The sequence below is a fragment of the Callionymus lyra genome, chromosome 7, assembly GCF_982586985.1.
Source record: "Callionymus lyra chromosome 7, fCalLyr1.hap1.1, whole genome shotgun sequence".
Taxonomy (NCBI): domain Eukaryota; kingdom Metazoa; phylum Chordata; class Actinopteri; order Syngnathiformes; family Callionymidae; genus Callionymus; species Callionymus lyra.
In genome coordinates, this window is record NC_141824.1 from 27506886 (window position 1) to 27522190 (window position 15305).

The 15305-nt window shown below is 41.0% G+C and overlaps 1 protein-coding gene across 4 annotated transcripts in view; it reads right to left on the reverse strand.

Annotated features, from left to right (window-relative positions):
- robo1 (roundabout, axon guidance receptor, homolog 1 (Drosophila)) overlaps positions 1-15305 on the reverse strand; it is a 255460-nt gene that overhangs the window by 19260 nt on the left and 220895 nt on the right. For all 4 annotated transcript variants that reach the window (XM_087795569.1, XM_087795572.1, XM_087795570.1 and 1 more), the window contains 10 exons: positions 14035-14116; positions 13320-13488; positions 13072-13238; positions 12875-12996; positions 11172-11403; positions 10419-10540; positions 7946-8117; positions 5919-6119; positions 2807-2833; positions 946-988 (listed from right to left, as the gene is read on the reverse strand). In XM_087795569.1, coding sequence (XP_087651695.1) covers positions 946-988; positions 2807-2833; positions 5919-6119; positions 7946-8117; positions 10419-10540; positions 11172-11403; positions 12875-12996; positions 13072-13238; positions 13320-13488; positions 14035-14116 — 1337 coding nt within the window. The remainder of the gene's footprint in view (positions 1-945; positions 989-2806; positions 2834-5918; positions 6120-7945; positions 8118-10418; positions 10541-11171; positions 11404-12874; positions 12997-13071; positions 13239-13319; positions 13489-14034; positions 14117-15305) is intronic.

Below are 15305 nucleotides of genomic sequence, written 5' to 3' on the forward strand. Positions count from 1 at the left end.
CCTGGATTAGACAGCCTGATAAAATCCACTCTGGATGTTGTGAAATGTGCATCCTGAGCAGCCAGTGAACCAAAAACATTCGGATTTCATAATGTCGTCCGGGATCTCCGTCATTTGGCGAGCACGTGCCCCACACGAGGGGAGATGTGAAGCTCCTGTCTTCGGAGATAAGGCGCCGCCACCTTATATCCGCGCGCTCGTCTGATAGCAAACGCCTCGCTTGTAGATTTCACCGTCCACGGCGCACAGCGGGGCGACCTCACCAGCCCCGCCGATCGCCCCCGATTGTTCAAGTCTCCGCAGAACAAGTCGGCGGCAGCGAATTAACATCAAATTACATTTTCTCGCTCCCACTTAAATGACTCATTTCTAGGATTCATTCGGGGTAATGAACACATTAGTTGTGCAGAGCCAAGTAGGATCTCACGACCGCTCCTCCATCACCCTGACGACTGTGTGTTCGTCCCTGAATGGCCAATTGTGTGTGCATTTGAGAGTCAATCATACGGCCGGGTGATGGACAGAAACCTATTGCATTAGTCTATTACCACACACAACACTGCGGGGTGAAGAGAGGGGCCTGAATAAATACATCCAGCGACTAGCGTCTTCTATAGTTGCACGATAAGTACAAGGGAGTTCATGTGGTGCTTGTCGAGCCTTGACCTGCATTGTCGTGCACGTCATACAGAGCTGTTGCTCCAGCCTTCAGTCGTGACAACTGTGATGCGACGGCACAGCCTGGTGGTGGGAGAGAGGCTCTTCAGCAGACTATATGAGAAAGCTTTGTTCCTGTTCCTATCATAACACCCTTGAATACACACCTTCTTGCCCCTCCCTCAGCCGCCTTGCGTTAGCAAGTCACAGGACGCCCTCTTGTGTTTGTCAGGGGTAAGTGCATGTGCCCTACCCTTTTTCTTTATGAGTGAAGAAAAATAAGCTTACCTTCCAGCACTGCTCACTCCTTCTCCTCCTCTTTGATACGCCACTGTAGAGAGAACAAAAACAAATTGTGAAACCAATTTTATTGGTTTACAATGTCAATAAATACATGTATTAATCAGTCAGGTAATTTCTTCAAATATCCAAACGTGTCAACATTTACCTAAAATGATTCAAAGTGACGATTAGATCTTATAAAGGATCACTTGAGTCACTAAAGAATTAGCACCTTTTATACTTTTTTAAACAAATAAATATGTTTTGATATTCAATTTATGACATTGAAGATATTTATTTTAGTGTTGTTTATGTTTTGTATGTATGTAACAGACTATTACAAAGACAGAAAAAATGCAAATAAGACTACATATGATGATCTCATAGTGTTTTTTGTAGAAGCATCAAAAGGAAGCATGAGAAATATAGTATTTCCTGAAAAAAAGAATGGCTCCAGATGTTCTTGTTGGATTGAAAGTTTGTCATTGTATGAAATCAAAAATAAATTAATGGCAAGATTAATTTATAAATAAAAAAAACATACATTTTAAATATATGGTTTTTGTTTCAGTGTGTGGTAAACAAACTATAGATGTGTTTGCTGTATTTAAACATCAATATTAAGTATTCACTCTTCGTGTAAATAAACACCAAACACTATTTGATTTCATGCATTATGCTGCAACTTGCAAACATTTCTACTGAGTCACACACATACACGCGTGTACACAAGCAAGAGAGGGATATAAGAAGCTTATGCTGGGCAGAAATGCTGAGCTCTTTGGTCGTCTGGTTTTGGCTTCAGAGTGTTTGAAGCTCTGCTGCAAGTTGGGCTCTTTCAAGGAGCTCTAAGCTGCCAGTGTGTGGAGGAGAGATAAACCTCAAACTTTAATTACAGCTCCTTCCTTGAGAGGACTGAAGGTGGAAGTGGTGAGGGAAAGGTAGAGCATTTACCGTGTGGTCAGTTCCTCGACCCTCCCCTGCAACATGACGTGGCTTCTAGCCTGTGCTGGCAAATGAGCTTCCTGACACACGGCGAGTTCACCGAGGAAGTCTTGATTTATTTCTGAATGCGACGGCAGGGAAGAACTGAGAGTGTTCCAGTAACTGAATAACATGCAATTATCAAATTATTCTGGCTGATTGTGAGCCCGAGGCAGACAGAAACAACAGCGCTGCTATTTAGATGCACCCGCCGCACAGACTGGATCGGCAGGTGTAACCACAATCAGGCACAGACGTGGTATTGTTTCTTCTCGCTCACCTTAGCAGCCCAACTCTGCACAACATGTCTTATAATAGCATGATAAACAGGCGGATCACTGTGATGCAACAAATTGGCCTGATAACAATAGACACTGTGCACAATTATTACGTATATTTACGACTATATTTATCAAATATAGACGCTCTAGCTGTTCAGAGTTTCTCTCCTTCCTGTCATTAATCTAAAGTTGGCGAACTGAAATCCTACCTGGAGTCATTATTCTCCAACTTCCACAACTCAATAGAACTTTCCTTTTTATAAATAAAACAAACATTTGAATCAAAAGGTCCTTCATTGTTTATTTTATGCATCAGTGCCATGAGCAAGAGAATGTGTTGAAGTTGGCTAAATGATCAATATCCATAATTGATTGAAAAATGAAACACTAACCAAGTTTATTAAAACGATTGTTGAAAGGTATAACAAAGTTGGAAGCCCTCTTGTCGCTCAAGTGTTTGACACGATTATTCACGAATAGAATTTTATGAAATAGTAGGAAATTTGTGCTTTATGGTATTTTTTTCATTTTGACTGGAGTTTAAGTTAATAAATCGATTTTGTTTAACCACAAGACAAGGCGTTAATACTGTATTAACTCACCTGTTGGAGTGAAAGTGAATGACGGCACTGTTGGGAAAGAAAAAACAAAAACGTATTAGTAAAATACATAACACTCATCCTCATACATGTCATCCTTAGTTTTAATACTGTTGTGAGCATAAGAGTGATTCGTCAGATTCACTTAGTGTTACACCAGCTGCTGGTTCAAATCCCAGGTCAGCAACCTGCTGGGAGGAGGTGGATCACCAGGGAGACCATCACCCACGCGGGTCAATTACTCAAAATCTCCTCCCTGGCCGAAATATGTAAAATATAATATTCCCTTTCTGACTCCAGCTGCTGATGTAACGTCAAACCAACACTTTTTGAAATGCAGGTTCTGCTTACAGTCCGTCCAAAATTCTTTTTTTTGTCGATAAAGTTGAGCATCAAGTCAGAGTCGGAGAGAAAATGAAATTTTTGCACTATTTTGTCTTCAAGTGATGAAAGTCTTTGCATGAACAGATAACAAGATGCAACAACCAGAAGTAGAATGAGAAGCAAATCAAATATATTTCAAAGCGTCTTTGATATATATTATTGAAAATAAATAATCATTGTGCGGAGATTTCAGCCGCCGAATGAATGTTGTCAAATGACCGTCAAACTAGATGAAGATTTAAAGCCTTTTTTATCTTTGGTAAATGCCATAAACTGTAAGACAGATTGTGGAGCAGGCAGTCTGGCGGAAATGTTAACTTTTATGAAGTGTATAAATCAGCTATGCACAGATGCACGGTCCATTAAACTGGAACTACATGTCGTTTATCTGCCGTTGAAATCTGATTTTTGGGTTTGTTTTCAGCACGATATGAAAGAACAGAGGAGGTTTGACTGCGCGACACGAACACTCGTGCACGCGTTCCTTCATGTGGTTGCAATTACGCTCCTTTCAAAAGACTCATAGTTGCCGGTTGCGACAGAGACCTTGGCCTCGCGTGTGTCGGCTCGACCGCGACGACAGAGAAGCAACACGCCTGATTACTGTAGAGCTTCTTTCAGTGGATCCCAGTAAACACATGCATAAATAAAGACTTAGTCGGAGGTAAGCGTGGAGCAGAAGGGCAAAAGCTTGCTTGATCTTGATCTTGATCCTAAGCCTGAATAACCGAAAATTAAATAGAAAATTAAAAATCCTTTATAAACCTACAACACAAGGCTTTAAAACTTCATTAAAACTCTTCACTGGCTTCCACTTTCTCTCAGGATCAACTTTAAAATTCTGGTTCTTACTTTCAGAGCTATTCATGGTCAGGCTCCTCCTTACATCACTGATCTGATCCAGCCTTACACCCCAGCTCGGGCTCTGAGGTCTGTGGATCAGAATCTACTGATGGTTCCTCACACACGGTTCAGGACCAGAGGAGAGAAATCTTTTCAGGATGTTGCTCCTAAGCTTTGGAACGATCTTCCTCTCTCTTTGCGCTTGATGGAGTCTACTGACTCCTTCAAGAAACATCTTAAGACGTTTCTATTTGTTCAGGCTTTTCCTTCATTTTCTGGAACTCCTGTGGTGTTATCAGTTTTATCTTGATCTTTAAAATATATACTTTATAGAATATTGTTTTGATTGTTTAAGCGCTTTGTGACCCTGGTCTGGAAAAGCGCTATACAAATAAAAAATACTTACTTACTTACTTACTTTAGTGAGACATTAAACTGAGTTTCATGTCAATGAATGTAAGACAAACTTTGAATTTGTTCGCTTTGGTATGCTTTAATAATAATTTAACAAATATAAACATGTTTTACGAATATGTTTTGCTGTTAATTAAACTTCTGAACAACATTCAATGGTTTATTCACCCTGTAAAGTTTTATTTTTCTGAAGCTGCAACACCTTCATCAAGATCATCATCATACATATAATAAACCTAAAGAATGTATCCAATAAGTTGAGGACATTTAAAACAATTTGAAGTCTGATTTAAGTGCCATTTTTACCCATACCACCAATAATCACCTTCCCTGTAAGCGAGGCTTCTGAAGTATGTGTGGTGCGAGCAGATAAGCAGCTAAGTCGCTCTATTGTCTGTGTGTCTCAAGGTTGAAGGATGGATCCCTGGTAACCCCGGCTGCCTTCAGTAAACCTCGGCTCAGGGGTGACACTGGTGAGCGAGATGCTCTCGGGGCAGCAGCTGCACAGCCCAAGGCCGCATACTTAAGACGGCCCACACAAGCTCAGGAGAGCGAAAGGCTAATAGCTTTCTTTCTACTATTGTGTTGTCGAGTCAGTTGCTAATGGAGTTTAAAGCGAAAGCATCTGCAATTAAAGCTAAAAGGCTACGTGGCTCCTGAACGCTCACAAAACTACCATGGTGTGCTTGAACTGAATGTGTTGCCGCTTTCCACAATAGTTATTTAAATAAACCTGTGGCTTTTGTGTCATTATTCAAGAAATGTTTTAGAATGTATTTAAAAGAGGTCATCTTAAGCCTTAAATGGAATGTTTCAATTTCATTTTAAATACAAATCCACATGTTTCACTTAATGGACTAAGATCATTTACCTTATGTTCAAAAATGATCACGTAGAATAATCAGTTTTGTTAAACAGGGTTTCTGAAGTTAAATTTAAGATTTTTTAAGACTTTTAAATACCATTTGTAATTAAATTAATTGATACTTCATAGGTTAAGCTACAATTTTTCCCATATGTGAGTTTAAGTAGATAAAAGACTTTCCTTGACTACACAACACATCCCGATGTGGGGATCATCACAACTCGTCAATCCGTCCTTTTTTTTTTTCAATATATGTTACTAGGTATTTTAAGATTTTAAACCAACTTTAAATCTTACCTAAAATGTGTTCGACTTTTAAATCCTATTGCAAATTTGTTCAAATACATTTTACTGCCAATCACAACCTTATTTATGGACGTTTATATGATGTAACTGTTCTTGTAGCGGTGCATGAAAATGGAGATAAAAGAGCTTTTCTCTCTCTGCGGGAGCTCATGTCAAAACACAAAAGAGTTCCCTGAGCAGGTTTCACAGACTTCTATCAGTACATGTGAGGGAGGGATAAGAAAACGTCTGACGGGAGGTGAAACTGAAAATAGAGGAAAATAACCACGGCGCTACAACATGGTGCTTCGGTGAGCTGCTGACCTTTGCGAATGCCGGCGTAGCTGCTGGAGAGGCCATTCCTCTTCTTCTTGTGTCTGTACAGCCAGATGCAGAAGACCATGAGGATGATCCAGCAGGCGGCACCGATACCTCCAATGAAGGCCGGCTGCTTGACCACGTCGGAAATCTGCTGAGACAGCGGGTTCTGGTCGTTGACTGCCTCCGTCATACGACCCGAGGAGTCTAAGATGGAGACGAGAGTGTAAACAGAGACTCTGTTGAGATCTTGAAAAAAGCACAAACACATCCTCCATGTCTTTGCTAGAATACGTGAAAGATGCTTCACCACTATGAAAATCCTAAATCCCAGTAAACAACAAGCAAAATAAGAGTGCAACATTCCTGTGTGTGATGGATAGAAAAACGCAGAGGGGGCATCATTTACGGCGATGGTGCTTTTATAATCATAGAAATATCTCCACTGAGATCCTGCTCAAACACAGACACCACATTCATTAGCCGACGCAGCCACATCTGTGTTGTTACTGCCTGGGAGCTGTTCCGACTGCGACGTGGAGCGGGAAGGAGCCGTCTGCTCGCAACCAGCACATCTCTTCTTCTCATCTGCTGCTCTTTCTTCGCCTCTCCCTCACGCCTGATACATGAAAGACTTGCTGGAGTCGTCGCCCCCCCAACTCAACCCTCCCTTCTCTCACCATTCTGAATTTATTTATCTCACTTGTCTCTCTTTTTTCTCTTTCGTTTGAACATTCTTTTCTCCGTCAACTGCCTGCGTCGAAGCAGATACTCACACAATAAACTGCACAATGACTGAATTCAAACAAATCAGGAAAAACATTTACAGATGAGCTCCAGCCTGACTCGGAATATTTATGAACAAAAGGCAACAGGAATATTGTCGCAACATATTTTGATGAATAAAAACTAGGACTCAATCTTGTGTACAATTAAAATCGTTTGAAAAAAATGTCGACCAAAACTAGACGGAAATATTTAAGAATTCCAGTGGGGGCGGTACGAGTCCCTGAGGCATTTATACTGGTCTACACGGAAAGAAAAAAGATTTTATAAATATTGAATTTCTAAGACTTGAAGGCATCATCGCTAGTTTTTATTTTTAAAGTGTATAGTGACTGGAATGTCATACATCTTTTATTCCATCTATTGTTTGTACATATGTCTAGAACAGGAGCTAAATTCTCTTACTGCATCGATTTAAAAAAAAAGTCTCTTAGTAATTAATGTGAAAACACTGTCTCTAAATTTATAATATATATTTATATTATAAGATCATTAAAAAAAGAATATCTTAATAAATATAATGTCAAAATATCACATAGTTGCTTTAGTTACAAGTGAAACAAGCCACTAAAATCACTCTTATTCAGAGGGAAGCATGAAATATCATTTGATAAAATATACATGTAGAATTGCCTCTTTGTTTCTCACTCTCTTCTATCTTCTTGAGTTGAACTGGACTAGTCTGGTCCACAGGGACGCTTGTAACCGGGCCACAGTGACGCATGTACACGAGGCTGACAACTACATTTCAGAGGGACGCCCCTCTTACAGCATAACCACTCTGGTGTAGGAACATGGGAACAGCCTCCTGAATGAGCTCCTCCCGTGAGTAAATGAGTCAAACTTCATCAGGATCTGAAGCAACAGAAGATGGGTGCGGGACTGACACTGGGGTGTTTGTCTCAGAAAAGTATCTTGAGTGTTTTTCCAGACCCTGCAAGACATGACTTCACACCGGACTGACATTAGAGGTTTAAACCTCCTGTCATTCACACTCATCCTTTGTGACGCTGGAATAACAGTAATCACTTTCAATTCAGCTTCAGCTGATAATGAGGGAGAGATCAGGGGGGAGCTTAAACATGTCTGTTACTGTTAAGGAAGACTCATTTAATTGTCTGTTGACGTGGCAGCGAAGAGCGTTTTTTCAGATGCCTGGGTTTACGCCACGATTAATTTTCAGATGCGCCAGAGGACAAACACGCTGTATGGAAAACAGCACATACTCAACTAATCGTCCGACTCACCCAGTTGGAAGAAAGCCACTTCACTCTTCACCCCCACCCCGGCTCCGGTGGCGGCTGCTACCTCCACGCTGTAGCGGATCCCGGGGACCAGACTCGGGATCAGCGCGGAGAGGGTCGAGCCGTCCACGGTTCGGTTGATGTGGTACTTGCTCTCGTTGCCCAGACACCAGATCTAAGAGGGAAGAAAATGATGAGTTTATCAGTAACATCTCGAAGGCTAATCCTGTCTAGAAACAACATCTAAAACTAGAGAACCAGCTCATATAACTGTCAATATATCAGCTCCCAGCACTTCTACAGCAGCCCAAACACAGACCAGATTCCCTTGTGTCAAGAGTTAAAGAATTATATCAGTAGAAAAACTTCTGAAGATTGCTCAGATTGAAAAAATAGATTCACTTGTGAAAGATTTACACCGTGTTTTTGGTAGAAAAAGTCCTGAGGGGGTGAACAAGTAAACAAGCTCTATCAAACGGTGAAGGTGAAAATCTATTTAGAGCAGAGAAAGGCTGGAAAGTTTTTATAAATAATAATACTACTATTATCCTCCTCCTATTAGTTATACTACTACTACTACTACTACTACTACTACTACTACTACTACTACTACTAATAATCATAATAATAATAATAATAATAATAATGATAATAATAATAAATAATAAAGTTGAGACAGTCATCAGTCAGGAAGTGATTTGATTTTGGTTTGCAGGGTACTTGTGTTGCACTGTTTTCAATGTGAGTCTCACTAAAACCATCACCAAGGATATCAGTCCTAATACGCCAGCTTAAAACACATGAAAAAAACTTCACACTAAAAGTGTATCAGTGTACAGTTGTTGAAAATTCATTAATGTTTTTTGTCTCTATATTTTGTTTTAATTCCTGTAATTACATGATAATAAGAAACCAACAATAATGTTGAATAAGTGATATTAAAATTAATTTATCTTTAAAATTAAGGAAAAAGGGACTCAGTCAACAACAACAACAACAAAAATAAAAAAACAATAATAATAATAATAACAGTAACAATAACAATAACAATAACAATAACAATAATAATACTATAACCATTCCAAGTTATTAGTGTAAATTCTAATAAAGTAACAGAACAAGAAGACTTGTCACTGGTTAATCTGTACAGCCCTGAAACGACTGGAGAGTTATTTACAACAAAAAGAATAATACTGTTTTTAAAAAGTTTCAGCTCGGATCTCAAAATGATCATCAGCATCTTGAAATCTACTTTTACTCCACTGATTGTTTTCGATCGAATGACCGGTCCACTGTTAAAATACATCCTCACACCATGAACTCAGTGTTACATCATCCAAGGCGGCAAACATTTAAAGCCAGGCCTATGTTTTATAGGCTGCTCTGCACAAAGAGCCAATATTAGCCAGAACATGTCTCGGTCCAGACTTGAGCCCGTGAAAACAGGAGGGGATCAGAAAGGCCCAACATGACCCAATAAGAGCTGTCACTCCAGGAAAAGACCCTGCTCCCCCAGGCTGGTCACAAAGAAAACTATACATCCTCAACTTCTGTTTTCTCAGCACCGACTCCTCCTGCTGCTGGTTTACACGTAAACTTGTTGAGATTGTATTACAGGCATGTGTGAGTTTGTCATGGAACAACAAAGCTCAAAAACATTCTCAAAACTGTATTGACAGGAGGTGTTATTGGAGAAGGGCTGCGGTAATGAGCAGGAGATGTTCTCAAGCTGAACTTAAAAGCCATGAAATTACACAAAAGCCCATCAGCAGAAAACTTATCACCATCCCGTATGTGCAACACATTAAAGGCTTGTAATTAAAATTCTGCTGCTGAACATCCGAGAGTATATGGAAGGTTAATAATGCAGAAAACAGGTTTTTTTTAAGCTCATGTTTTATTAATGTGTGAGTCTTCATTTTACTGTGGTACCCTCTTGAGACCTTACATTTATGCCTTTCAGCAGGCACCAATATATATATAAATATATTTATATATTTATATATATATATATATATATATATATATATATATATATATATATATATATATTATGGGCTTTTTTTTCAAAATGAACATGGAGAAAAACAGTTTTTTTTAATGTTTTTACACATGAATAAAACATTTGATTTTTCAGGTTTTTGTTCTTGCGCAAGATGATATTGATTCTACATATGAATTCCACTTTCAACAGCTGATTTTTTTATTTATTTTTTACTTTTCTGATATAACTGCTTCACAAAATCTCGGCGATCTCCGTCGTATTAGTGGTGAAAGGGTGTAAGACTTCTTAGAAACCAGCAGATGTCACTGTTTCACAACGGTCTCCGTCATTGCTCACTTCAGTCCATTCAGTTTCAGACTCAGCTTCTTTGTTTGAGAAAACCGCGAGTCCCATGTTTAATTGTTAAATAAGTAGTTTAAGATAAGGCTTTAGTAGTAAGGAGGGACTTGTATCTTTCTTCTTTTTTGTTACCTTGTACTCTTGGACCACCCCATTCTGCTCCTCTTCTGGAGGAGCTTGCCAGGAGACCACGATGGCGGTCCCATTGTCCCCGCTTTCTGTAATTGTAACATCACGAGGTGGTGCGGTTGGAGCTGGCGAGGGAAACAAAAGATAAGAAACATTATAAAATCAAATTAACCTTAGAACAACATGCTAAATCGAATTAATTGTATATCAAGATTGCTCTTTCATGTCAAGTAAAGGTGCATTAGAATGCAATAAGGCAGCATTCTGATGCTTGTTAGTACAAGAAAAAATGCCTTGCGAGACGGCAGCAACTTCTAATTGGTGTTTGCAGTGACTGCAGAACCTTTGCCCTTCAATTATTCAAGGGGGAAAAATGAAAAAATGCACCATGAAAGAGACACTAACAGTGCAAGTGTGTGATATGAAAACAGCGCCAAGGTGGTGCTTCAGAGCTGTGAAAACAATTATCGACAAAAAAGTGGAGAACAAAAGAAAGAAAGATCAAAATACTTCCCCCCACTTCAAAATATTCACTGCTGGTTAAATATGTGGAGTTTTGGTACCCGAGCCACACCCAACCAGAAATGAGCAGTCGCCGGCGCAGCAGGTTTGTTCGTCACATTGGAACATATCATAATCCTTACTCAGCCTGCTGTGAGCAGCTGTTATTCACTCACACACATGCAAGCTGTGCATATAAAACTGTGTAAACATGGGTACACGCATGTGTGCACATATGCAGGCACATCCCCCCACCTTCTTCCAGAGTCTTGCCAATTTTGACGTCGCTGTCTGTCCCTTGGAACTCGTTGAAGAAGGGGCGGACTTTGAATTCGTACGTGACTCCCTTGCGGAGATGTGGCACGACGGCGGCATCCTCCCCGAGGGTGCGGACCTCAAAGACGGCCCAGTCGCTCCTCTGCTGCCCCTCTGGTGAGGGCCGGTACATCACCTTGTAGCCCTGGATGTACTGCGACTGCTGCTCCACCTGGAAAGCGGCACAGGAGCAGTTGTCATCTTGAATCAATTAAGCGCTTTTAGCATTTATCCGCGGAAACTTCTGCACTCGGCCCAGACCCCGCTACTTTACTGGGCAGTTACGAATTCCGTCGACTGGCTGAGCGCAGTGCTAACTCATCTCTCCTCCGGTTAATCCCTCCGCATCCATGCTTTTTCAACTGTCTGTCTATGCGCCATTTGAAGCAGCAGCGATTTGTGTAAACCACAGCATGAGGTCATTGGCCAGAGGTTCCTCTCAGTCTGGAGCTGGTTAAAGTGGGCTCACACTCTGAGAGAAGTCTCACTCACACTGTCCTCCTTGATTCGTGACTGGAAACTTATCCAGGAATGTGAGTGTTGATCATTCTAGAGAATGATTAATGCAGTAGAATAAAATAATCATAAGTAAAGATTGATCTGCTGGTTCCCTTTGCGATCAAAACATAGCGAGAGCAGTTAAACCGCTAACCCGTATGCAAATTCCTGCCTGTGGAAAGCAAGGAGCCTTGGCTTGTAAAGTGTTTTAAAAGATTTTCTTATCCCTCCCCCCCATAAAATACCCTTTAGCTCAGGTGGTCTCCATTAAGACTGAAAACTATGCAACCATTCCAACAGCACGGAGCGAACAATCTCCACATTGGGAATCGATTTAACTGCGCGAAACATGAACACAGCGTTTCTTTACGACGATGTCTGTCTCGCCGCCGTCACGTGTAGCAGCGGAACATTCCCAACCAGCTGGAAAACCGGACAACAATGTCTCAAACCATACGACATGCCAGTATCCACTTTCTCGTTTTACTCTTGCCATTCATCACGACCTGGGATACTTTGTAAGGCGTAGGAATTTCGGGGTGACCCGGAGTCAAAAGGCAAATACTTTTCCATGTGCTCACAGTTAAAACAAGGGCATTCCAGGGATCAATATCTGAAGGAACAAGGCAGGGAACTACAGCAATACGGCTGAAGAAGATGACATTGAGCAGGTGGGCATGCTTCCTCATTTTAGCTTGAACAGACGACGTCCTCCTCTCCCACCTTATCCACTTCCACATCTGTAAACCATTCCCAGTTAAGAGCTCGAGCTAGCCGCCTCTTCCTTCTCACTTCTTTTATTTTAACAGCCGTTCAATGTTTTCAATCAGAGGGGGCACCGACTGGCACGCCCCACACAGCACCAGAGCTTCATGGCCCATTTCAGAATGTACACTGCTTTGAATTTCGGGAATGCTGCTCTTTGGCCAGCAGTCCGTTCAAGATCACAGCAGATGGACGCTGAAAATCAAAGCTGCTGCTCGGGGTGTCGAGCCCTTAGCACTATAGCTCGGCTGGGCTGCCAGAAAAATTGACAACCACCCCATTCGTACACTAACCTTGGAGCTTTTGCGTCCCTCAATATTTCTTATCCATATGTTAAAGTGATGCTTGTCATGGAAAAAATAAAACGTTTTGATACTCACAGTCCATTGAACACGAACGGACGAGGACGACAGAATGGTCGGGTTGTGCAGGTGGATCACGACTTCGCCCAGCTCCCTCTGGATCTGCCGATGGTCCACTCCCTGACTTGTAGGTGGTATATCTGCGACAGCATTGAAAAAAATTTTTATTTCTAGGGAAGCTAATGCTAATATTAAAGTGAAAGCCCTTATCGCACCTTGTGTTTTCACAGCTTCAGTGATAGGACTGGGATCGCTCAGTCCGTAGGCGTTGGCCGCCCGCACTAAGAAGAGGTAGACTGCGCTGGGCTTCAAGCCCTTTAGAACATAAGATTCTGTTTTGACATGCTCGGCCAGAGTCAGCCAGCTGCTGCCAGATGCATGACTGTGGAAGCAGAGCGACACGGTTAAATCTTAAACGCCGACGTCACCGTTTACAGTTGTTGTAATGGCTCCTGGAGTCTACCTGAAGGCCTCCACGATGTAGGAAGTTGGCGTGGCCCCGGAATTGAGGTTGGGCTTCCAGGAGAGAGCGACGGAGGTCCGAGAGACATCGGTGACCTCAGGTTTGAGGGGCGCGCTGGGGATCAGGTTTGGATCGGTGGGTCTGTTTGGTTGGACTGGGATTCCAAATTCTATAGAGAAGTGACACATGAGAATAAAAAAAAAACACACTTGAAATCACCAAACGAAGAAACTATTAGTGCAGTCTTCAGTGGTGAATGAAATGGTTCTTAAGAATACTTTGTACCTGTTATGTTCTGTCAGTCAGTATCTTTTAGTGCTGATTCTTATTTGACACTATTTGAGGTACTAGGTTGAATGTTTGTTTCTTTATTGTTTTAAGGAAACGACGAACTAAAGCACTACGTTTATTTATTTTACATTTTTTCAGTGGTGGGTTTTGCCTTACGGTTACTAACAATGTCAATATGGTACTGAGTATCGATCCCCATCCTCAATTTAAAGTACTCAGTAAACTATGTTTTTGTTTATGCATATGTTTTATTTAAATGTGTCCAAAAAACCTGCACCAAACTCAAAGCCCCTGGGCTAAATCTGTTCCACAATGAGATTTGATTTGGCGCAGAAAAGCTTAAAATAGTTAGAAAAAAATTAAATCAAATGTTTTACTGAATCGTGTGAATAAAATAAAATATAAAATAAAAACTCCATCTCACCTTGAACCTCTAGAGTCGCCTTCCACGAGGCTTCACCACTAGGGGTGGAAGCAATGCAGGTGTAAACTCCGGTATCACCAAGCTAGAAGAGAATGACATTTTATATACTTGTTTTTTTTCAGATATTTGTTCCTTTCACAACCGTCACACAGCTCCAACGTGTGCTGGTTCTAGTTGTGTCAAGCAGCTGTCATAGCCTGATCCTCTCGATATCTTCTCTTTCAAAGCAGAATCTGGGGAGTAGCAGCTGGAAAGGCCAAATGGCGGACTATCGCAGGTCAAATGGAAAAGATTTTCACAGGATCACCGACTAATTGGAGACACTTGACTGTCGTTACCAAGCGCTGGTTGTGGCCAAACATGCAGGTGGTGTTCCAACACAACACAGACATCGACAGCTGTGCAGTTTACTTCAAAATTACTTAGGAAAAAACTTATACTGAAAAAATCTCTTCTAGATTCCAATACTTGCCCATCAATTATTTATTTTTTCAGGTTGTGGATTGTTTTTAAGTTTCCATGATCATTTAAACTCCAATACAAACATCGCTATGAACATATGCAAGTGCTTTGGAGGAACCCCACATGTTCAGGATCAGGCCGGTAAAAAGGGATCCATAAATACTTTGTATAAATCCTTTGATCCACATACAAAAACAACAGGAATGATTCTTTCAATGTTTCTTCTTTAGACTGAGCTCATAATTTCACTCTTAAACCGGCAGCTGTGTCCAAATCAAAACACAGAACAAGTTTTATTTTCCACACGATGTCCAAGCGCTTAAAGAATTAACAGAAATTCGACACATTTTTCAGGGCTACTCTACTAGCCAGACGGGTGAGGTCGACAGTGAACCATGTCGGCACGTATTAAAAAAAAAAACAGATGGCATGTTCTCACATTGCTGTATCTGCTGCGCTGTCATATGCATTCATAGTAATGTAGAGGACAAATAAGTGTGGGTTTTCTGGTGCTCAGCCAGCAGCATCCATGCATGAAACCACACATAAGGAAAACCATTTATGAGTAACGGATTGTGCGTTGTTTGTGGCTCAAGGCAGAGAGAATCCTTGTCAGTAAAAGCTTCCTAGGTGACATGAAAGAAGCCTTCATTAAAACACTGTCACACTTAAATGACAATTTCATTTAATATGAAACGCCTCGGGAGGTTTGTAAGTACAGCAACAGCGGGGTGTTCCCTTCTTTTCACGGTCATCAGATATCTTGGAACAACATGTCACCTATCAGAACATGACCGACGTCGATCCAT